At 38.2% G+C, this 25288-nt stretch overlaps 1 protein-coding gene and 1 long non-coding RNA gene across 5 annotated transcripts in view; one reads left to right on the forward strand and one right to left on the reverse strand.

Moving 5' to 3' along the window:
• LOC145908146 (uncharacterized) overlaps nucleotides 1-8028 on the reverse strand; it is a 123759-nt gene extending 115731 nt beyond the window's left edge. Inside the window, exons 1-12 of one of the 4 annotated variants that reach the window (XR_014402945.1) lie at nucleotides 7308-8023; nucleotides 6847-7027; nucleotides 5974-6666; nucleotides 5466-5629; nucleotides 4882-4995; nucleotides 4628-4690; nucleotides 3675-3833; nucleotides 3361-3426; nucleotides 3219-3272; nucleotides 2555-2623; nucleotides 2043-2360; nucleotides 108-1773 (exon numbers count right to left, since the gene is read on the reverse strand). Coding sequence is in view for 3 of the 4 variants with exons in the window: in XM_082995339.1 (XP_082851465.1) it covers nucleotides 2555-2623; nucleotides 3219-3272; nucleotides 3361-3426; nucleotides 3675-3833; nucleotides 4628-4690; nucleotides 4882-4995; nucleotides 5466-5629; nucleotides 5974-6666; nucleotides 6847-7019 (1555 nt within the window). In the remaining variant the exon portion in view is untranslated. Of the gene's footprint in view, nucleotides 1-107; nucleotides 1774-2042; nucleotides 2361-2554; nucleotides 2624-3218; nucleotides 3273-3360; nucleotides 3427-3674; nucleotides 3834-4627; nucleotides 4691-4881; nucleotides 4996-5465; nucleotides 5630-5973; nucleotides 6667-6846; nucleotides 7028-7307 lie in introns of those variants that run through there. The other 3 variants (XM_082995339.1, XM_082995341.1, XM_082995342.1) reach the window with 3 other exon arrangements.
• A 2046-nt stretch (nucleotides 8029-10074) lies between these two features.
• On the forward strand, nucleotides 10075-11076 carry LOC145908155 (uncharacterized). The gene is made up of 4 exons (XR_014402949.1): nucleotides 10075-10188; nucleotides 10254-10307; nucleotides 10698-10751; nucleotides 10876-11076. It is a non-coding gene; the product is annotated as an uncharacterized LOC145908155 (long non-coding RNA).
• The last annotated feature ends 14212 nt before the right edge of the window (nucleotides 11077-25288 follow it).

Here is a 25288-nt window from a genome sequence, read left to right on the forward strand (position 1 = left end):
GTATCAACCCAAACCGAATTGAAAACAATCTGGCCACAACACACAGGCCATTGTTGCATGGTTGCAGTTCTATATTTATTTTCGGGCACAAGAAATACAATCTCCCGTAAAATATGTACAACACCACGACCCTTGAGAGAAATATTTCAAAGAAACCCGTGACGTCAGCATGGTTATATTCTTGGATGATCATAGTCCGAAAATAAATTTATCAGAATGGTGATTGGCAGTGATCGAAAAGATGAATAAAATTGTATACTTCCGTAACAATAGTGTCATCGTAGTGACTGCTGTCGTAAATATAACCATCCCGAAAAGCGGTTTTGCCTATAATTTCGGATGAGTTCAAGCAAGTAAGTACGGATATATTGGATGAGCACCAACTGTCGTTGATCAAGTTTCGATGGCATCTGTCCGGTTCCTAGTTTTGTTCAAATATAATAAGTATCAGAAGTCAATACTTTCTCCGTTATCGACTGAGAAAGTTGTTTATTCGTAGGTTGTGACAAAACTTAACGACACTTTAATAAGCAAAAGTTTAAGAAAAATATAACAATGTTGTTTACACCAGTGACATCATTCCAAGGCACAAACGTAAGGGCGACGACATCATCAGTCAGTTGAGAATATTGTGTTGCGTTTAGTAATAAAAATATTTTATTTGACGTTTAAAATTGAAGACCAACGAATACTTAAATTTGAACTTCAACACACTGAATTTGAGGAACCTCAATTTGTTAAAAATGCATTAGAAATATTGCTTGGAGCGTGAAACTGTTAAATCGCTTTGCGATAATAAACGTGAGATAGGAAACTTATAATAAGACATAAAATATGCTGAAATCGATTTTAAAACAAAAAAGCACAGTTGGACTTGTGCAGACACAGAGCGTACTTTGGCACGTCTAAAGTAGATTGCGGCACCGAGAAGTTCGACAGCTTGATTGAAGCTTTGATTGCGACGTCATCAAAATTTAAATTGAAAGAGGGGACCGTACAAAAACGCGTCAATTGCATTAAAAGAAAACGTTTGCTCGATTTTATGTTCTATATTAAAAGGTTTCTCAAAAATTCATAGAGGTCAATACTTTAAAGCCTTTTCACTGACAAATAACAACGACAACAACAACAATACAAAATAAAATCAGTTTTGCTTGCCGTGATTTTGAAGCATTTCCACCAAATCCTTGTAGTAAGGATCTTTCTTGCCATGAGCTGACTTTACGATTTCTATGGCGTTTTCAAGATATCTTCGACAACCTTATGATCAAAATATTAGAGCAGTGATCGCCAAATATAAAGGGCCTGCGCAGTGGGGCGATCCCGCCTTGCTATGCGTAAGCATGGCATTACTTCTGCGTTGTCTAATTACGGTGGTGGAGATCCTCTACGCCTGTGAAGGTCGCCTGACAAGTTGTGCGCTTGCGCACCAATGTACCTTGGCCACAATATACCCCGTGAAGCCACCGAGCTCCTGTAGCTAAGTTGGTAGAGCGTTGGGCCTGGTTAGCCCAGGGTCGTGTGTTCAAACCTCACCGGGAACTTGATTTTTCAGATCTCGCTCCGACTTGTCGGGAAAAGTGGCTGATCCAGCTTGGCTGCGATGCCTGTGAACCTTATCTTCCACTTGTTTCGGTTTTTCCAACCAGCTGTTCAGCTTGAGATATCCACGCCCACCACTGGGCTTTGTCGTCTTTTTGTAAGGCTGGTAACTTTTCTCTTTCTTGGACAAGTTCGACCATACGTGGAATGACGTAATCAGTAGATATCTCGCTGGACAAAAAACAGGCAGTCGTAAATGAAAGGATTTGCAAAAAAATCCATGCAGCAAAACTGCATCAAAATCAAGTTTTCCTGGCGACCCCAACTTGCAATAGTACGTGAAATATGTACATGATTAAGGCACTTCAATTTATAACTACCGTTTATTGCTTATACAGCTAAAGTATTAGGAAAAAAGGGACAACACAACACGACCAAGTCCATAAATTTTCGATTCGTTGGGAAGTTGTCATGACAACAGGGATTACCACAAAACTCACCGAAGGGGGGATATCAGGAAATCGCCTGAATTTTCCTGACACATTTTGCTCATCTCCTTCACGTATATTTCCATCCCCATCACCGTGTTCTGGTGATTGTTCGGATGAACATAAGCCAGTTGGGCGACCTCGAAGAACAGAATTGCTTCCAAAAACTTTTTCTCGTTCCTTCGTCGATTCGCGGCGCCCTTTAACAAGGGAACTTTCGTATTCGAGTTGGAGTTGATGAATTCTAACACTTTTCCAGCTGTTTCTCTATAGCTTGATTGTACTGATGCGCCTCCAGCATTTGTTTGTAGGTTTGTATTAACTCTCGACCTTGAAAACATGTTCTTTGCTGAGGGGAAACGTTAAGATTTCTGATTCACAAAATCATAAAAATCAACTTGAAATTCACTAAATATTTGAGAAACGAAGTTTCAATTATTTCCAAAATCTGTAAATCTGTTTGGTGTAAAGCCAAGTTTTTGTAATTAGTCCTGACAAATACACGAATCAACATAAAATCGTACCTTCTCCTTGTTCGAACATCTGATCGAAATTAAGAATGTTGGGTTTTGAAGACGACAAGTTGGACGAGGCTGAGGATTAACACAGAATAAATATTTTGTGCGTGAAAGTTGTTGGTTTTTGTGTTCGTGACTGTTTTAGGGAAAGCAATAAACGTAATATACTGCATGTAACTTGTGGTTACACCAGCACCGTTGTTCTGTATATTACAATTCAATGTTGTTATTTCACTCCCTTGTTAGGGTTCGGGTCAGTTTCATAAACTTGGTCAAGTGATTCCCAACCTTTTTGTGGTTGCGTACCACTTGGAGGTAAAACGACGCGTACCACCTAGTTGAATGTTACAAATTAATCGGGGGAATGAAGTAACAAACATTTTGAAATCACATTCGAACTGATCCGCACCATCTGGAATAAGGTCGCGTACCACTAGTGGTAGCGTACCACCGGTGGGAAAACACTGACTTAGTCAGAGGTATTGCTTACACGAGACCAAGTAACGGCGGTTATTATCGCGCAAAAATTACGTAAGGATAAGAGCACAATTTTCGAACAAGTTATATCCGCCGTTTAAAGTTTATGCCGGGCCGCTGTAGTCAACGAAAGCCCGACAGGCCGATATTTCAAACATTGTTTAAATTTCATGCATTGCCTTGATATTCTTACTTTGGGCAGAAGGCGGAGAAGGCGGAAATGTGGATTTCTGTTGAGTTGAAGACTCTGAAAGCAACAATGACATGCAAAATTACGACGCATTTTCGCAGTAAGCAAGAGCTATGGTTTGCAGAATTGTCAAACACTTGTGTACCTGAAAAGCACAAGTCTTCGTTTCCATAATTAGATGAAGGTCGGTCAACATTTTGTTGTACAGGAACTAAAACACAGTAAAAATTATGTGTCGGTTGATCATCATGCGTTCGAGTAATTTAATGAAGTGCCCAAATACATTCATCATCTGGCAACAAAACACTGCATTCCAAATGACGTACGCTTTTATATTGAAACAAGCGACAATACTAAACTTAAAACACAGGTAACTGTATACAATACAAAAGTGGGATATTTCTACAACAAAAGAAGTTCTTTAACATGTGCAATCATAACAGTAACACGGTCTCTAACCACTGAAATTTGCTGTGGGAAACGAGTAGGGAGCTTCTTGCATCCGAATCAGCTCATTCTCTTTCAACGTTTCAGCACTTTCTGAAAAAGTTGGTCTGGAAGTCGGTGGGTTCGGGGTTCGAATCCCGCGTGGTGCAGGTCTTGGAAGACTGGAGTTGCCTGTTTGAAATGACTTTGTTACAAATTACCGCGTATAAGAGATTATCAAAATAACAAAGGAAACGATAGTTGAGAACAGTTCATTCACGAAAACCTATATTCATAAAATTTTACATCACAACTTATGCTTAACGCTCTAACGACTGAAGAACGGGGGTGTATTTTGGTCAAGGTAAGCCCAGGGATGAGAGCTCAAAGCTCACCAGGTGCTTAATTTTTCAAATCTCGCTCCGACTTATCGGTTAAAATGGCTGATTCAGCTTGACTGCGATGCCAGTGAACCTAATAAACATACGACTGTTAAGATCGCCAAGTAAGGGCATGCGATCATGCCTTGTCATGTTATACCGTGAAACATATCTGTGTTGACGAATCAAACAATTACGTACTTTTTAATATAATGTCATATCGCCTTGGATTGACAAGAGGCGGCGAAGGTGGTCCACAGACCGGTAGTGTTAAGAGTGTAAAGAGTGCCCTCAGTTAACGGTTCATTGGCTTTGTCCGCTTGCAAATGTGTTGTCCTTCACGCGTCCGCGTGCCAACAAGCTGTCCTTATGTTAGAATAAAGAAGCCCACGTACGAATTACCCAGGAATCCCATCTATGTAAGTGTATAACAATATTTTTCAACGCCTAATGTGTTATTTGTTCTCTCATTTTGTCAGAAATTTTATTCGAAAAAATGTCAAGGATTTGGGTCTGTGCGGCCGTTTTATTAAACCGATATCTGCAATTGAAATGAGTGACATATGTCAGTTAAAGGGTTGTTACTTTTGTGGACAAACAACTTACTTGTTGTTGGAGAGTTAATGTTTAAAGATTGAATTGAAATTGGTGTTTTGGGGTTGGTCTCGTCTGGAAACAATAAAATATACAATTAATTACTCCTGCATTGTTCGGTAAAAAATTGAAATTTGTTTCAAATGGAAAACGTTCGTAGACATCTTAATTGTGTTACCGCTACCATACGGCTATGGCATGCGCAATGAATTGCAAGAAAAAAGCATAGCAGTTCCTATACAAACACCGCCAGACAGCGCAAGTACCTGACGCGTCTCCGCCATCAGCGACGATCTCCCTGTCAGCTGTCGGTCGCGATGATGTCATCACGCGAGATTGCGCCATTGAAAACCCGGCGCCAGTAAACGGGGCTTTCCCGCCTGCGAAAGTAAAGTCTTACTGTGAAAGAGGAAACAGAACCACCGTGTTAAGTCAAGCGTGAAACATATGCGGATAACTCAAAATTAAACAACAATTTCGACACAGGACAAACATATGCATTATATATTCTATAACTCCACCAGCCTAAATCCAGCAAACAAAACACAGTTGACATTTTAGTGAATATTTCGCAAAAATTATACCAGAATGAAGCAAGTTGACAAAATTATGCAGTATCTTGGACCAGGTCCTTAAACATGTTATGTTTGAAATTTTTTATGCACCTTGGCACCAAATGTACATCCACCAAAAAGTCAACTTAAACTGTGGTTGCAACTCTAACCAATACAAATTGCTCTAGGATCTATTTTTTTAAATTTGAAGTAAGATTGTGTCAACAAACTTCGTTGTACATAGGAACAAACAGTTGTGTTCTTTGATATAAAATGTTGCACAATTAATAACTTACCTGAGTCAGTAAAACATTTCCTTACAGGGTCAAACTCATGCAGAGGAGAAGTATTGTGTTCTGTAAATGTGGGTGTGGAAAATTGCATTTCCTTCTGAATTTGAGATACTTGCAATGTGATTGCAGAAATATCTTGCAACATGAAAAGTTCCCCAAGCTTTTTACTAAAAAAATATTTGTATGTATATAAGTCAGTAATAATTTTGGGCTTGAAAAGTTAATCAAGCTTTTTTCTAGAAACATATTTTACACTGTTTAAAAATCATTTTCTTAAAACTTAATTGGTAAAAGCATACTTCGAATCCAAAAAAGGAAACCAGAGCTAAAATGCCGTTGATCATATTAAGTAGATACTTCGTACATACTTTGAACATATTCATATTAAATAGAAAACAAATACAAAACACTTCTTTTCAAAATATTCCACAAACAGTTGTTAATTTGACGGAAAATGGCAAAATGGTTTTATCTTTTACAAATAAAGTTCGACAAAATAGTATATTTGTACCTGACAAAGGACATATTGGCCCGTGTTGCTGGATTGTGTTGCCAACATTCCTGTATTACGGCTAATATTAGATCAACAATTTCATTTTCCTCAGGTGTTGTATCTTCTTTTATCTCAGAAACACTTATTGAAGGACGTTTGCCACCCATGATTGCATCAATGTAATTATCAAGTGATGTGGAACCCATCGGATATTTTTGGAACAGTATAAAATACACAACCATGGCAAAACTGAAGACATCATCTTCTTTAGTGATGGTTGCCAATGGGTTGGAAAGTAATTTTGGAGATGCAAAGGTTTTTGTATACTCCCTATGCTTCCTGCTGGAACTCATTGCTGTTGTTGTACTGACACCGGTGATTGTTGACAACTTGGCACTTCCAAAATCACCAACTTTGCAGATTAAATGTGCGTTGATAAAGACATTTTCTGGCTTAATATCACCATGAGTCATCCTTTTTTTCCCTGGGATATTGTGGATGAAAGCCAGGGCTTTGGAAATATCAAAACTCATTCTAAGTTGCAACCCTGGTCTGAGCTTAACATGAGAATTCTGAAGCAGGGTACCAAGGTTACCACCTGCCATGTATTCCATTACAAGGGCCATGGCATTGGGCCATTCTGTCCATCCATACAAACGGACAATGTTGTCATGGTTGGCATTTTCAAGCATTTTAATTTCATCAGAAATTCTGCAAAAATTATTTTAAACATCAACTTTTTTGTCAAAGCACATAAAATCACAGTTAAAACCAATTTATCAAATAAATAAGCCAAGTTTCTTTCAAAAGATGCCTGAATAAGTGCTGCAGAAATTAAATTTTATTTTTTCTTTGGCTCTGTCACTTTATATCACCACAAGCATTACAAACCTGTTTTTAATGTTTATCTTGTCTTTTTTCCCACCTTGAACCCCAAAGCATTTAAGTGCAACTTTTCCAAAATTTTGAATGTCACCTAGCAACACAGTGCCCACCAAACCTGAACCAAGTTCTCCATCATCTGTGTTGAGACAGCGGATTTCTGTCACATCATATCCCGTCATTTTGAAAACTGCAAAAAAGAAATGTAATCACAAACTCAACAAACATTATAGGCAAAGAAAACTCCAAGCAATAGGACATCAATAAATAGAAAATATAATGTTACCTTGATCTAGTCTAGTGTACAATCATAAATACTATTATAACCTCAAATAAACCTTTTCATCTTAATCGGTTTTCCATGAAGCAAGGTTACAATCCAATAATTAAAACCAACATGAATATATAACAAAAAAATTCTTGAAAGTAAAGCAGATAATGTTTCAAAAATGTGAAACACAAAAACAAACCTTCTGAAAGGCAGAAGCAGAATCAATAGTTTAGAAACCAAATCATTGTTGCACCAGGGGCAAAAACAACGGCTTTAACAAGGCATTACATATACTTGATTTTTTGTTACTTTATTACACTTTAACAAACCACAAACAAGTTCCTCTCCCAGCATTTGCAAAACATGTGGGCTAAAGACAGACCGGTAACACCGTTTTCTCCAGTATATGGCGCTATTTTACTCCAGTAAATACGTTACCGGTCTGCCGTTAGCTCCAAGAAAAAGCAATTAGTTTGTTTAATTGCGTTACGCATGATCAACCACAATGCTTTTCTCAACTCGTGCCGTATTTTCAGCATGCCTTTTTCATCACACACACACCCAGCTACACATTGTGGTGTTAAACTTCAGTGTTCATTTTAATCACAAACAGCAGTTCAATCAAAAAGTTGCTTTTTCAGCGTGTCGGTTTACCCGTTGTCGGGGTATGTCCCCGCTGGGTGACCGTGGGGTACGACTGCGTATCGGCCTCGCACCTTACGGATCCGACTGAGTCTCGTTGGCAACTCGGCCTCGTAGGCAACTTGCCTTCTCTATCTCAAGGTTTACTGTTGGAGTTAAAGAACTCCTTTACACAAGTCTGTGCGTCTTCTAAATAGTCTAACTCCCGACTAAACACATACATCCACCAAGCTTCAAGCCAGTCCAAAGTTGTTCATAAATCCATTTATTGATATAATCCAACGAATAAATCCAAGTACAGTACAGTACAATTGGGGCTCCTGTACAGTGTACTAAAGCAGAACCAACAGCCTAGACCCTTACACAGCAACCTTCAAAACACACTGATTTGGCAGGCGCTAGTTGCTCTGCTTATATAGTCTGCGGTTGGCCACACGTATTGATACCTTATTTGGAGTTGTTGCGCAACTTGAATGCAACTTGAAGTTGACCGATTTGGTCGATTACGTCAGTTATTTTTATAGCTTAATTAACTAAGTGCCCTAATAGGTTATTTATGTATAGGTAGACTTTGTTTTCAGAATAACTAAAAGTAGTTATGTTTATTTTAGCTTTATTTATCGTTTGCGAAAGAAGTACTTGTGTTTAAATCAACCTTTATTTATTATTTGCCAAAGAAATGTCTGTAATTATTTTAACTTGATTTACATAGTTAGTTTGGTTGCCTAAGTTACCTATATGACTTTATTGCCCAAATTTCATGGTTTATAACACATCTATAATGTGGCTGCTTCTACCGGCTACAATTTTTTCACCTGCCACCAGCTCGGCAGGTTTTTCCTATTAAATTGTCCGGTCAGGAATTGACCTAAACCGGAAATGAGTTCTTCTTTTTTCCCATGTCGTTTTATTGGACGTCACAACTTGGACATGCGTTGAACGCGTGATTACAATGACTTTGGTTTTAACTCTCGGTCATAATATAGTTATACGCTTTGGACCTATTTTAGTATATACATGTGTTGTGCGGCGACAAGCGTTTCGTTTACTAAATGTTTTATTGGTTCTGGTCAAGAGGTGACTGGAAATATTGTCAAAAAGTTGTTGGCAGAAACGCCAACATGTTGCAACAGTGCCAGTGGTGGGATTATTTTTTTTTAACATCCGCAAGGACCCTGGACCGATACATCAGGATTCATTATATACGTGGTTATTTGGGACTTCTACTGAAAGAAGTGATACACAGCCCTACGATACACGCTTGCTAACAACCGGTTCGCGGAGGTCATTAAAGCCACTACTGAACAGCCAGCGCCCAGAACATAAGCGTGTTGCCAGGTGCTGCAAACATTATCAAAATTCACGCTCGACTAAAACATAAAAACTGCCTCAGTAGGCGTGCTTATGACGAAGTTCCTTTGACCGCTTTGTTAACCAATCTACCAAGAACCTGTAGAAAAAAACAGCTTTATAACCGGAGATGAAAAGATTTGTGGATATAGCCAATATTTATTGTGTGGATTTGGCAGGCCCCACGAAAGAAAGTGTGTAATAATTGCGGTGAGCCAGGGGCCATTACCACTATAGAAGGCCCATGATAAAAATATGTGGGAATGAACTCCATTGTTTCCCTTCAAACTCAAGAATTGCGACCTGTAATTTCATGTCATCTCCAAAAAAAGGTTCTCGCCACGACATTAGGACCCGGGAATCAAAAAATGTCAGCGAGGAATATTTTTAACGGCCTTAGAAGCCTTTTCACATTTGAGGATTATGAATATTCTTGAACGTAGTTGCGCATACTTGCCTACGGTTAGGTGTGTTTGGTTCAATATATTTATTGTTGGTTAAGACTCAGAGGTAAATTAGGATATTGTCGAAAAGCTCATTGGTTTGAACACCGACCTTTTACAATAGCTGTTACCCTCATTTGAACATGAACTAAAAGAATCAAACCTTACCTTGTAGCAAGACAACATTTGGTAATGTTGTTTTATTCTTCGTATATCTGCATAAATATTACTTGCTTTTGAAGGTGTTTTGCTTAATTCATACAATGGGACAAACCAACGAAAGTTGCAGCATGTCGAAGTATAGTTTTGACAAAGGTGGTGTAATAGCCGAAAACGATGGCGTACAAGTCCGCATGTAAGTTGCAAATGTTGCTTAAAAAATTGTCGGATATATTTATCATCAGTATTTAATACTACACGGAAAAACACAGTAATATGGTGCAATATTTAAATGTATCGCTTATATTTACAGGATAGATTTTTCGTAAAATTTTTGATTGTTTCGGATGTCGGAGAAAAGAAGATAATCACATTTTTGCTGCAAAATTTGTCGGCCCGGGATGTTACGGAGAGAGGGAAAATGAAAGGGAGATTCTTGACAAAATCGACTGCGAAAATGTGATCAGATTTTACGATTACTTTCAGGTGCATTTAGAAACTTATTTTAACTGAGAAAAAATCAGTGAATGTCAGTGTATTTTTGTTGTTAGGGAAATGAATACAATTACTCCTTTCTGGATCTCTGCAGCGGATATGCTTCTCAAGTACTTTTGTATACCGTTAATTTGTGTATTGTATATTAAGCATCACTTTAACAGCTTTACCTTATATTGTTTATCCTTGTGCAACTTTGATGATCCAAAATAACATAAACATGTTACAATACGTCGTTTAATTTAACGTTTAATTTGGCCACCGCAGTGGTGAAGGAAATACCAATATAAAAAAATAAACAAAAATTCTAAAATCAGTTAATAGAAAGTAGCATACGAGCGTTCGTTTGTGGTAACTATATTAAAATTGTCGACTTAAAGTGACTTTTACTTGTAGTGTTTTTCCAATACAGTGGGGTTGGACACTAAAATTTGCCACGAACAAATACAGTGGATCCTCTAAATTGAAAAATATTAGTGCTTGTGTCTTTTTGTTGGTAGGAAAAACAATTCAGCTGCTTTATTATGGAACTCTGCAGCGGAGATGTTTCTCAAGTATTTCTACATATCGTTAATTACTGTATTGCATATTAAGCTGTAGTCGTTTTTATTTTTTCATGAAAACTTTGACATAAATTATAATTTTGCTGCTGTTTTCATGTTTTTTATGCCTTTTCAGTGGGTTGCCAACATGAAGGGTGATTCTAGTAATCCAATTGATCCCGAAACGGGAATGAATTTAAAGATAAGTTTCTTGGAATATTTTGATATTGGACCACTCGATGTATTGCGTCAGTCCATTACTGGTTTAAAGTATTTACATGAAACTGGCATAGGTTTGTACACAGTCGGCCACGCAGACGATTTATGCATTCGTTAAAAGATGTAACATATTCACTTAATAAGTAAAATTAATACTAAAAAAAGCAGTAGCTTTTTATACAGGATCAGCCTGGCTTATAAATCAGGAATATGTATTTCGCCCCATGGGCATCTTCAGTTCCTTTAGTAAACACATTAAATGATATAAAAACGTCTGAAAAACAGCAACATTAGAGAAAGGGCTAGTGATAAAAAACAACAACAACTTCGACCTCTTGCAATGCTACTGTGCGAAGGCAAAACACTGAGTTACCCGCCTTGCATTAGAAGGTAAGAGATTTGCGTACACTGTGGAGAAACCGCATCAGACGCGGGTGGAGATAAGGAACGCGGCGATAAGTCGAACGGCGTAAAACCACCTTAAAAACACACACGAAAAACACGAAAAAACATGTAGCCATTAAAACGATTAAAAGCAATAAAAAAGAGAGAACGATTTTTAAGAAAACACATCAACGCACCCTAGGCAATATCATTTTTTGTATGTTAATGGTGGCACCTGTAAGGTGAAGCCACTTTGCCTCGCACATGTCTAAATCCCGAAAATGTGGTTGTTCCACAAAAATTACATAAAAACAATCCGCCATGTTCGGTTGATTTGCAAAAGTGGACTTGTGCTGGGTTGCGTAGTGCTTTAGCAGAGCTACGTTGTCATCCCCTTTGGCAATGGAAAAACTCCTCCAATTTGCTCTGTGGCCACGCCACCTAACGGCGAAACTATTTTTAGTTTGGCCCACGTATTTGCTTTCACACAGCGTGCACACTGCTACGTATATGCCATAATTCTGGCAAGTCAACTTTTGTTGGAGGTTTGTTGTGCTGGTCTGGAGGGAGATATAGGACATAGCTGGAACCATGTCTTTCCCTTTTCCGTGGCAACCACATAAACTGCAATGTCCACAAGGGCCAGAACTACCTCGAACAGTAGTGTGATCTTCAGAAAGTGCAATACGTTTGTAGTTGGTTAGTATACAAGATAGTGTCGGTGGTCTTTTGTAGGCGACCATTGCACTATGCTTGAGTGATCTTTCTTTTTCTGTGAGCTTAATGAGTTTAGGAAACCCCGTGGCCCACACGCAGGGATCGTCCTTTTTGTGTGCAGTGCGGATGGTTGAGTTGCTGTCATCTTCTATCCACTGCAATGCCTTCGTTATACCCAGTCTGACAACGTTTTGGGGGAAGTGTGATTGAACACATTTACGTTGCAATTTTTGTAGGCTGTCGTGGAAATCCTGTTCTCGTTCATTTGTCCTGCGAAGTCTGATAGCCTCACCCTTTACGATCGCACTGTAGACCCACAAGGGGTGGTGAGAGGCACCGTGGAGGAACTTCCGGTGTGCTGCTGTTGCTTTCGTGAAGTCTTTTATAACAAACCCGAATGGATGGTTTGTGCTTGTAACATGCTTCACATCTAAGAACTCCAATTCTTCTCCGGCATCCGCAGTACAAATGGTGCGAAAAGTTAATTTTAAATTATGTTTGGCCAGTGCTCTCCCAACAGATGATTGAATGCTGCGGTTGACAGCTTTTCCACCTGCTATCCAAATTATATCGTCTATATACCTTTTAAACAATTCTGACTGTTTCAACGACTTTGCCAGGGGTTTTATTGCATAGTGTAGGGCAATGTTGGCTACGGATACTGAGTGGTTATCTCCAGTAATTATTCCTTTAACTTGCGTATAAAACGTACCTCCATGCACCGTGATGATGTTTTCCATGGTATAGCTAATGAGGTCTACCAACTGCCTTCTGCCTTCGTCATTGAAACGTGATTGTTCATACAGTGCTTCCTTGAGGGCGTCTTTGATCAGAGTCCGAGGTAGATTCGGATAAAGTGCAACAACGTCTGCAGCTGTTATGTACAGCCTTGACTTTAGTTGTTGTGCTCTGTGGGTGTTTTCACTTTTCCAATCAAGAACCTCTTGTACGTAATGGGCACTGTCTCTGCAGTGTTCATTGACTAGGGACTTACAATAGTTGACTGCGATGGGTTGCAGTATATATTCCAGCATTGCTGTGACGCGAGACGTACAGGTATTCCCCGCTGCTTGTACGAGTCGGACCGGAATGTCAAAAATCGTGGCAGACTTAAGCTGTGCCTTCGTCAGCTTGTGTGTTTTAAACAAAGGGTAAGCGTACGCCGCATCTGTGTTCGCAAAAAACTTTGCACTTGGGCCGGATACATGGTGGTAGTTGTTTCCACACACTTTAATCCCTGCAACATGTAACAGAAGTTCTTCTGATAGAACCGCATTAGCGTGGAGTTGCTTGAGGTACTGATCACATTTGGTGTGGATCGTCGTGCAGTGCTTGCGGAAAGCCATTTTGTCCATATTTAATTTCTTAAATGTTGCAAACTGAGCTTCCATAACAGTGTTGTAATCCTTATAGTCAATCACAATAATTTTTCCGTCTTTGTCAGACTTGCAAATAACTATGCTCTTATTTCTAACTAACCTTTGCAGTTGTTGTAAACTGCGGCGTAGGGGAACAGAGAGGTTGTTTTTGTATTTGTATGAATCCCTAACGTGTTGGTCCAAATTACGAAGTTTCGAGCTTATGAGCTCTGTGTAGACGATTGTTTCTTCGTCCAACTGGTCTTTGGTGGGTCGTGAGTATTTCGGTATTTTCAGTTTGTTTGGTAATTTTAGGTGGTTTTTGTCTGCGGACTTATCTTGGAACACATTAGACCATTCCACGTTTCTGATGTGTCTTTGTAGATTTAGCCATTCTAAATCCTTGGTCTTGTTGCTCCATCCTGGGGTTGGTACAAAATTCAAGCCACGCGATAGGAGAAGTTTCGCGTTAAGGTCTAACGGATGGCTGGATTTGTCAAGTATGTTATTTTCAGCGTCATTGCAAGCTGCTTTGGACTTGCAGTTCGTTTTACGTGTGCAATATCTCTGCCTTGATTTCTTGTTTCTTGCTTTGGAACGGTTCTTGTTGTCACATCCGACAGCGCAAAACGACTTTCTCAGTTTGGTTTGTTTTTGATGAAGCCACCAAAATTTCCAATTGTACTTGGTCCATACGTGATGTTTACGCGCAAGAAGTATTTGTTTGTCGTGCAGAGAGATCTTTCTCCACGTACATTTGCTAATTCCGTTCTGATTTAATTTTCTTATCTGTTTTTCAATGCGTCTTGACTGTTGGACAAGCAACAGATCGAAATCAATGCCTTTTCTACTATTTGATGGTAATAGTACCTTAGCCTTCACGCATTTTCGAAGAAACGATGTCTTTACATCCAATGTTATGTTTTTCAGGAGTTTACTTAGGTCATCGCAGTTGTTCATGGTGATCACCAAAACTGGTTATCAAACTGACTTCAAAAATTGAAATATTGGGATCTACCCAAAACTGCAGATGCAGGCCTAGCGATCACTGCAACTTATTTTATAATACTAAAAAAAGCAGTAGCTTTTTATACAGGATCAGCCTGGCTTATAAATCAGGAATATATATTTCGCCCCATGGGCATCTTCAGTTCCTTCAGTAAACACATTAAATGATATAAAAACGTCTGAAAAACAGCAACATTAGAGAAAGGGCTAGTGATAAAAAACAACAACAACTTCGACCTCTTGCAATGCTACTGTGCGAAGGCAAAACACTGAGTTACCCGCCTTGCATGAGAAGGTAAGAGATTTGCGTACACTGTGGAGAAACCGCATCAGACGCGGGTGGAGATAAGGAACGCGGCGATAAGTCGAACGGCGTAAAACCACCTTAAAAACACACACGAAAAACACGAAAAAACATGTAGCCATTAAAACGATTAAAAGCAATAAAAAAGAGAGAACGATTTTTAAGAAAACACATCAACGCACCCTAGGCAATATCATTTTTTGTATGTTAATGGTGGCACCTGTAAGGTGAAGCCACTTTGCCTCGCACATGTCTAAATCCCGAAAATGTGGTTGTTCCACAAAAATTACATAAAAACAATCCGCCATGTTCGGTTGATTTGCAAAAGTGGACTTGTGCTGGGTTGCGTAGTGCTTTAGCAGAGCTACGTTGTCATCCCCTTTGGCAATGGAAAAACTCCTCCAATTTGCTCTGTGGCCACGCCACCTAACGGCGAAACTATTTTTAGTTTGGCCCACGTATTTGCTTTCACACAGCGTGCACACTGCTACGTATATGCCATAATTCTGGCAAGTCAACTTTTGTTGGAGGTTTGTTGTGCTGGTCTGGAGGGAGATATAGGACATAGCTGGAACCATGTCTTTCCCTTTTCCGTGGCAACCACATAAACTGCAATGTCCACAAGGGCCAGAACTACCTCGAACAGTAGTGTGATCTTCAGAAAGTGCAATACGTTTGTAGTTGGTTAGTATACAAGATAGTGTCGGTGGACTTTTGTAGGCGACCATTGCACTATGCTTGAGTGATCTTTCTTTTTCTGTGAGCTTAATGAGTTTAGGAAACCCCGTGGCCCACACGCAGCGCAACCCAGCACAAGTCCACTTTTGCAAATCAACCGAACATGGCGGATTGTTTTTATGTAATTTTTGTGGAACAACCACATTTTCGGGATTTAGACATGTGCGAGGCAAAGTGGCTTCACCTTACAGGTGCCACCATTAACATACAAAAAATGATATTGCCTAGGGTGCGTTGATGTGTTTTCTTAAAAATCGTTCTCTCTTTTTTATTGCTTTTAATCGTTTTAATGGCTACATGTTTTTTCGTGTTTTTCGTGTGTGTTTTTAAGGTGGTTTTACGCCGTTCGACTTATCGCCGCGTTCCTTATCTCCACCCGCGTCTGATGCGGTTTCTCCACAGTGTACGCAAATCTCTTACCTTCTAATGCAAGGCGGGTAACTCAGTGTTTTGCCTTCGCACAGTAGCATTGCAAGAGGTCGAAGTTGTTGTTGTTTTTTATCACTAGCCCTTTCTCTAATGTTGCTGTTTTTCAGACGTTTTTATATCATTTAATGTGTTTACTGAAGGAACTGAAGATGCCCATGGGGCGAAATATATATTCCTGATTTATAAGCCAGGCTGATCCTGTATAAAAAGCTACTGCTTTTTTTAGTATTATAAAATAAGTTGCAGTGATCGCTAGGCCTGCATCTGCAGTTTTGGGTAGATCCCAATATTTCAATTTTTGAAGTAAGTAAAATTAAAATATGTTTTTTACGGAAATACATTGAGCTACTGTTAACTATGGTTACATATAGTGGAAGGTGCAGAGACGGCTACATATAACAGGATACAAAAAGACGCACATTACAATTTGGGCAAAAACAAATCACTTTATCTTTCATAATGAATAAGAAGTCAAATAAAGTAACGTAACTAAAATGGAATAGAACACCGGTACAAACAGACAGGTTATCAAGGCGCTGATGTAAAGCTGACAGAAACAGGTTATCGCGGTTGCGTATACGCAATATATACATGTATAAAGGTTAAGCGCCGCATAGCGTTGTCAAAAGCTGTAAATATTCACCCCATATGGTTGATAAACCCATATTTTCGAAATGTTTGCGCATTTCGTAATATAACCCCGAAAACATGCAAAGTTACAGAAGCAAGTTGCAGCCTTGATTTATCGCAAACAAGAGCGCATCGTGACGTGAAAATTATGCTTAAATTTCAGCACGAGCAAAATTTAAAAAACACAAAAGGTTCGCGACCAATCTGACGTAATTAAAAGGGGATTATGTTTCTATCGGTTGCCACGTAAACTGCTTATGTGAAAAGGATTAAAGTTAACCTTGCCTGCCCTGGTCCTACAATTGGCTTAGCAAGAATAAAATTGTAGATATTATTTGGAAATATATTCAAGCGGATGTGAATAAAACACACATTCCTGGAAGTAGTTGCTTTGTCGTTTAATGTGGTGGTGTAAGATGACGCAAATATAGCACTTCGGTTCATGATCCGGCAAAGTTTAATACAAAACAGGTAAATGTAAATCAACTTGAATGTAATTTCTTTCCACAAGTGTAAACTACACTGATAATAACAAGGGGCAAGAATTTGTAACGGCTTCAATGTGTGAACGAAAAAAGAAATAGCAAATTATAAAACAATTTTGGTTAAACAAATGCGCGTAAGACATTAGCTGACTGCAACACGATTAGGTGCATTGAATTGGTGATGACATAGCAATATTTCAGCTTAGTAATTATAAGATCGTTGATTATGCTTTTTAGTTTAGCGTTTACTTTCACATACCGAATTTCAGTAAATTGTAAGGTTAAATAAGGACGTTCTTTGTAAACCTTTGACATAAATCACCAATACCATTTATGCAGGAGTATTATCCAACCACCATTGTTTGAAACCAGGGAGATACAACATTGTCGACGATCAGCATCACGCGAACTTTCGAACGGGACTAAATATTTTTACGATTTGGTTCTCGTTGTCCACGATGACGTAATACTGATGTAAAAATGCAAACGTCCGTTCATGCAGATAAAAAATCAGTATTGTGTAAGCTGCAGACAGATGGCCACTGTTTCGACATAAAAGGTCTCATCGGTGCAGCTGGTGTGACTTTAAGACGACTTTGCTGACCAAGCGGCCAAGCAAAGACTTCCACTTTGTGGTGACTATACAATCACCGTCATCCGTTGGGCACCAACTGCACTGATGAGACCTTTTAGGTCGAAACAGTGGCCATCTGTCTGCAGCTTACACAATTCAGATTATTGGCTCCAATTTGCTTATCTTATAAAAAATCAGTAACTTTACTTGATCAGTAAACCAAGCCACCCTGGCAGGCTGTCGATTACCATATATATAGTTGCTGAGTGTAAACTGAAAAAATCAATCTGGCAGACAGATCTAAAGATTTTTAAAAACAGAAAAATATATCAGTTTCTGTGGAATGCAAAACGCAGAAGCAACGTAAAAAACTAAGTTCAAACACAGGTCCAGCAAGCATGGAAACGTTATTACTAAACTAATTAAAAACTAGATATATAAATAAGTAAAATCTGACTGCCAATAAAAATATATATAAAAAAGTAAATAAATCCGAAGCAAAGATCTGAAAAAAATATCTGGTAAATATGCACTTACACCACGACACGCAACGCCAAGGAAAAGCAACGAAATGATTAGAAGAAAAACAAACAAAAAGTATCTTGTGCGTAGATAGCACCACACAATTATGTGGAAATAACACGCCACAAACAAAAGCAAGCAAATACAATCACAGGGCACATTGCAAATATATCAGTACAGAACTAAACACGTTTTATTTGCATGCAGGTGTAACCATGCTCTGCACGCTGATCTGCGCCCGTGTCCTGTGCAGCCACAGGCCCTCACATATATCCGAGGTTTCTGCAGAAGGTTTCTGCACGAAAGTCACACTTGTGGCGAGGGTTTTTGACGGAAAAATTAAATGTTCTTTTTCCTGAAATGGTTGCCTAGTGCTGTGGAGTCATTGTTTAATAGGCATTGAAACTTGTTCCACGTCGATCTGTGCGTATTAGCGGATGGAAAAACGGATTTTGGTCTGCCCAACATTTTGAGCCCCGCATTCTTAGCATGGCGCCACGTCAATGGCGTAGTCACTATATGTTAATCGCTGGCGCAATTTGATTGTACCGACGGGGTGCACAGAACGGTGGATACTTCTACCATTGACTCATATTTACCATGATGGAGACATAGCAAAATGACCATACGGGGCTGATTGGCCACTCCCTAATGCTAGGTTTGATGAGCTATGTGTTTGTAGTTGCACAGTTGCTGAACAATAGTTTGTCCTCTTTTGTAAACAATCGCTGCCTTGATCTGTAGATGTAGTTCCTTAGGCGACATTTGTAGGAAGTTGGGGAAAATCATGGCCCAAATGAGTTTGCGCAGCCGCAGTGCCATGTCCACTGACTCTTTGCGAGGGAATGTGGATTTCCATGTACTTGATGCGGATAAGTTATCCTGAGCACTTGGTTTGGTGTAGTTTGTGGTTTTAAAGCCTGCCAGTGACGTCGGGTCGAACGTATGACACACATCAAGGAACTCCACTCACGTTGCTCAGCAGTTGTGACTTGTCGAAATGTTAGCTGTAATCCAGTTATTGAAAAAAAAGTATCAATTCCTTTTTCGATAAAATCTAATGTCATCCACTTTTTTGGATTTTCGAATTTGGTTCTCATATGAACGGGACACCAATATGATGTTCCATGAAGGACCTGACTTCCGACATCACCTGTTCTACGATTTGTATCAAGACTCGCAAGGAGCTGAACGCCCTGAAACAGGTGACAAGTAAACTTTATGTGAGAAAAGACACCTAAAGTTTAACATACCACAGAAACAATTTTCAGGGCGATATTTTTTAAATTTCAGGGCTGTTATCTTCTGAAGGAGCAACCTTCTGTAAGAATAATTCAGAGCATGCGCTTTAGGACTTGACTCTACAGATATTTCAAAAAGGACTTTCGGTTGCACTTAACCCGTGCTGGTAATTGCATGAAACATTCCTATGGAAGCGTTTTTTTTTTCACTCAATGTAAGTGGTAATCATATTTTGACCACAGGTAAATAATAAAAATCATTGCATAAATTGTGCTCTGATGTCAGCGTAAGAACAAACCATTGTTGGATGTTCACGAGCAAGTCATTATTTTCTTTTGTTCTTTGATTTGGAAAGATTTCCGTTTCATTTCCATTGTTCTTAATTGGGTACACAGAAGCATGGAAACTTTAATTAAGGTTGTTTGTGACTTAATCATCTTGAAATACGAGAGATCCATTGACAAGATTACATCTCAGCACGAACAATGAAGTACAGATCTCATGTGTGTCACTATCTCAGATTTCATCATTCTGTGTGACTACAAAAATGAAAACTCTACATACATATGATGACTTGTATTTACAACGTGTTACACAAACTCAGTTAGTCAAGTATTCATGCACGAGTTTAATACAAATACAACTTCGCAGCAAACGATCAGTTATTTGGCAGGGATGTACATGTATGTCTTTGACTGCAACGATCTACGATCAGTTCTCTCGTTACATCTTCCTCTTATGAACCAAGCAATCATCCCCAACACAATAACAAGCAGAAGAACGATAAATCCAACTGATATGTAAACACCATTCATATCCTGGAAACCTTCAATTTTCAACGCTCCTTCCACCTCTGCATAAAAACATATACGAAGGTAAGACAAAATTTTGTAAATATGCTGAATTTCAACATGCGCATATCACTAAAACGTAAGTAAATGTTCACCAGTGTCAAAAGTTGCTTGGTTAACGGAACATGAATGATTATAACTAGACTAAAAAATATTTCTAAATGAAGAACGAGGCATAATAAATTATAATAACTAAGCTTTGTTCTCACCAATGCAAGTTTTTTCGTCCTTCCCGAGATGCCGGCCTTTAAAACAGAAACATTGAACAACTCCAAGATCATCGTTACAGAAATCTGAACATCCACCATTATCCTATACAATATACAGAAATCTTGTAGTTACCATATTAACGAAAAACATTCATTTCCGAAGAAGTGACCACTTGAAAAAAATCTATATTTGGTGTGCGAATGATTGCGGAATTGAATGAAAAACAGATAAGCTTATTATGTTTTTGTGTTATTCGATATTGCAAGACTGGCAGACTACGTTTGCATTATAAATTCGACATTAATTTTTGAAATTAGCGGTGATTGCGTGTCAATCTATTACGTCATCGTAAAACAGCCTGCAAAATTTTGGTTCCAAGCAGATTACCATGTTTACATCTGCTTGTACCAGCCACCGGCATGCTGCAAACCTGGGTTGCTTTCGTTGTGCAATGTGATTTCGTTCATATTTTGTATCACAATATGCCGAGGCAGCTAAACTTATGTCTCCTCACCTTTCCACACAAATCCGGAGCTGAAACGTAGAATGGTCCAACCGTTAAAATCTCTTTTATATCCGAATCAACTGATCGACGTTCACGTCTTTGTGAGCAATCCTGTGAAACACATATGAGTAAAAATTATCTTGAACTGCAATGTGTTTTCACAATAACTAGTCCCAAAAGGTAGCCCATAATCAGTTTTGTCTTTGCGTAAAGCAGCCAGTATGTTACAGCGTATATAAAACCTCACCGGTTGTTGGCAATCGTCATCATCGGTGTTATCGCATAACTGCACGTAACAGTGAGCGTACAGTGATTGTTCGTTCACAGACACGTTGTTCCACACGAATGAGCGAAATTTAAAGGTACCGAAAGAAGTTTGGTAGTTTCTCAAAATTACAATTGAATCTTCTGACTCCATCTCGTGGACGACTATGCAACTGCGATTATATGATTTTATCTGTGAACTTTTTATATTTTAATACAAACAAATCTGTATTAATTTGAGATGTCTTCAAACATTTTAAGCAGGAATGAAACAAAGTTATATAGACCAGTGTTAATTTGGTGGCATAAAATAGATCTAGAACAAACAAAGAATTTAAATGAGAAATAGATTGTAGGATTAAAAATATATAAAGTTTAATGCTGATGTTTTCAAATCAATTTTGCTTGAACATAATTGACAGGAATGTATTTGCAAGGTTTTGTTTCGTCCACTTTTTACCTTTCGGTGATGAGTTCATATTTCAAACCTCCTTCATCAGAATCCAAGTTGCTGACCCAGCACGATTTTAACTGACAAATAGAGTTTTAATTAAACAATGGCTCAACAAGGAATCCTCGCATTCATTATTTAAAAAAAATGTCTAACAGAAATCATACATCATCAATAAACTATTTATTGTCAGTGCCGGATTAATAATTACGCAAACAAGACAAGCGTCTTTAGGGCAAGCTAAAAATCCAGTTCACTTAAATACCTTTATGACATAGGTTTTAGGTTTTGGATTAAAGAAGTCTAGTGATCAGCAAAGTCATCGTAATTAAAGTTTATTTATTCCCAAATTTGACTTCGAGATATTCATCATTGAATTTATTCATTTAATCCAGTGTTTCTATCCTATGCTAACGCTGTATACGTCTGTTTTCTGGTCAAATTTATACAACTTGCTTACGTACACCGGAGCCCTAGCGCAGCATACTGACACATTTATATTTTAAATTATTGCTGAATATAAAGGGCCTGCGCAGTGGGGCGATCCTGCCTTACTATGCGAAAGCATTGCATTACTTCTGCGTTGCTGAATATTAATACGCTTAGGTTCAGAGATTACCACAATATTGATCTTTTCACTTGTTGCCAAATCAACCTCAGCGTAAACAAAGTTTGGAACTTGGACGATTGAATTTGATCTGAGTGGATTTTTCATTTTCTCGTCACTGAACAACTCAAATCTGATCGTAATATTCCCGACACTACGATGTGAAGTCAGAAAACTCTCTTTCCTGTTAAGTTTCGATAAAGGACATCAATTTCATCAAAGAAAATAAACCTATTCCAATACATACAGTTGAGTTGATATTGCTCCAGAAGCAGTTTTGATGTCTCTGTTTAACATTCCTGGAATAACGCACGATATTTCCCAGATTGGATTGTAAGATGTCCGTCTCACAACTTGAGTGGTAAACTTGTAATTGCGAACTTGGTACATGAAGCTTACGTTGCTTTGGGATTTCTTTGAAAATATATTGAGTATATTTTGTTTAAATAATTAATCACGAAGACAATTCTTTGTTCAGTTGGTTGAAAGTACAATTTGTTAAATGTTTTTTGGAGGTTCATGACATGGTTTATCTCAGTAGAAGGTAATTGTGAACTCTTCCTTTACAAAACTTGGGTTGAATTTAGTTTTCTTTGAAACTATTCAGAAAATCGCAACCCATTATGCGGTTACTCACAATTACACAACTTATCATTTTAACATTTTACGGCGTGATTGACGTCATTTATGTTATGGTCGCTTCATATCTTGGTTCAAAACTGTTAACAAAATTGGCGTCGTTAACGTGCAAAGCGAGTGTAGATAAGAAAAGTCAAATCTTACACGAGACTTATCTATTGACTAAGGTTACGTTAGTAGGTTGCCTTCAGTTAAATTACTCCACTTTTAGTACTTAATAACTATGTTACTATTAACTGTATAACGGACCAGATTATTTACTACCACCTTCAATATATTCAGATGTACATCGGGCAATATTTCTTAGCTAAACATAGGTACCTCCAGACTTGAATGACACTCGTCCAGTTCAAATTGGAAAATAGGATTTGTCGCTGCAGCTTTACAGTTTCTAGGCAGATAATCTAGACTTGTCATTGTATGATTTGAAATATACAAAATATCTTCTCGTTTTGCTTCCAATCTTTTCAACCCATGGGAACTGACACTGGAATAAAAGTTGTTTAGATAAACTTCAGATTGGCGAAGTTGATCTTGTAAAATGAGTCGCTAATTTCACAGCTTAAAACAAACAGAAAATTATACAAGTTTAACATTTGGTTTATATTTTTAACCAGTTAATAAAATGTAGATGTCCGACATCTGAATGACAGTGCGATATCCTCATTGAAATTTGATTTTTTTGAATCTTACTTTAACTTGATAGAATTGGTGTTGCATTCCATTTCATCATACATCTTGCAATCTAAAAATAAAATAATTTTCTAGTTTCACCTTTCACGATTCAAATTGTGTTAAATTGAGAGCAAAATCATTTCTGGGTTAGAAAACATTATTTGCTTTCTTCATGATTTCTTCTCACTTGATTCACTTAATTAATATTCTTAGTAATTCTATCTGAATGTTATGTTTACATTAATTACTCGAAATTTAAAAAATTAAAGCAGCTTTCCTTCACAGAGTTAACTTTGCATCGAAAAGCAAAGCAAGAGCTTGCAAACACAAGAAGCGCATGATGTCGGAGGCAAAGCGATGCAAAAGATCGCAAACGTCCATGAAAATTACTTGGTTTCAAAATTGCGCTGGCTAATCACAATGTCATCCACGCACTGAGTATTTCACTCAACACAGTGTCCGCATTGATGAAATATTTAATCGGTTTGTGTGTAAGTTTCTCTGTATGATCGGTTGCTCAACTTGTTCAATTCACTTCATTAAGTCTGCTTCACAATGATTTAACACAAACCTGAGTTGATGTTAATTGAAGGATGAGGAGTGTCAGGGTAAATAACGAATATTTGAATATTAATTCTTCTGGCTTGAAGTTTTATTGTTTGATCCCTGCCAATAATTACCCCAGGATGTGAAGGATCATCGGATAAAATCTATTCAACAACATTTAACTGAATAATAAATAGAATTTATTTTGTTTAACTTTAAAAAGACACACAGGCAAAACTTCGTAACTTACGTACAGTCCTTCTGGGCTGCCCCCAGTATTACGGAAACGAGAATGAACATCGGTAGCACTTATTGTGAAATTACATCTCACTGGACTTGTTACAGAATAATTACAAGCTAGGTTTTGTAACAAGTTCCCACTGCTCGAAGTTGGGAGAACAAGAGTTGTTGGAAGGTTGTCCACGTTCAACTCCGAATCACAAGAATTTTCGCTGACTAAACAACATTCCATGATTCACATGCTAGGATAAGTTTATATAAATTAAGTTAAACAGATTTTCGAATCGGACAAGTGCAGTGTATTCGAGCCCAACACGACTATGGATTCAAATTTGAAATTGTTTCCCCAAATTACAACTGAACAGTCCCATATTGATGAAAAAGTGCATATACTGTGATGTGTTTATTCAATAGAAGATCATCTGTGCAAGACCTTTTGTTTATACAACAGCTGCAGAAAAAGCCACAGTTTCGACTTGCTAGGTCTTATCAGTGCAACATCAGTTACTTGTGAGGTAAATAGCCGGGCGGAGAGACTTTGTGGTGATTATGCAGTTGCAGACACGCCCTGGGTACCAAACTAGGTATTCATGGGTAAAAGTGGATTAATCCCAACTATTTAGTTTGCGCGACCCCACAAAAACGACAAGTAATTAACGGCACGCAGCAGCTAACCGACGAGCAGCCGTATCGATTGCTTTGGTCAAACTTTGGGTTAACTTCAGTTTAAATTCAATCTCCAATTTTGATGAAAATACTGTATTTTAACTTTAATTGCATGTTGTATTAAACGTTTCTACAGTATCCGATTCCTTAATATTCTACAGAAACAAAAACGTTGCAGCCTTAAATATACTGGACAAGAAATTGATGACTTATTAGAAAAACACTTGGTGTCAACTAGGTTAAAAATGATATCATAAACATAATTTTTAAATCTGATCGTGGTGC

Source organism: Ascidia mentula, chromosome 7, assembly GCF_947561715.1.
Source record: "Ascidia mentula chromosome 7, kaAscMent1.1, whole genome shotgun sequence".
Classification (NCBI taxonomy): Eukaryota; Metazoa; Chordata; class Ascidiacea; order Phlebobranchia; family Ascidiidae; genus Ascidia; species Ascidia mentula.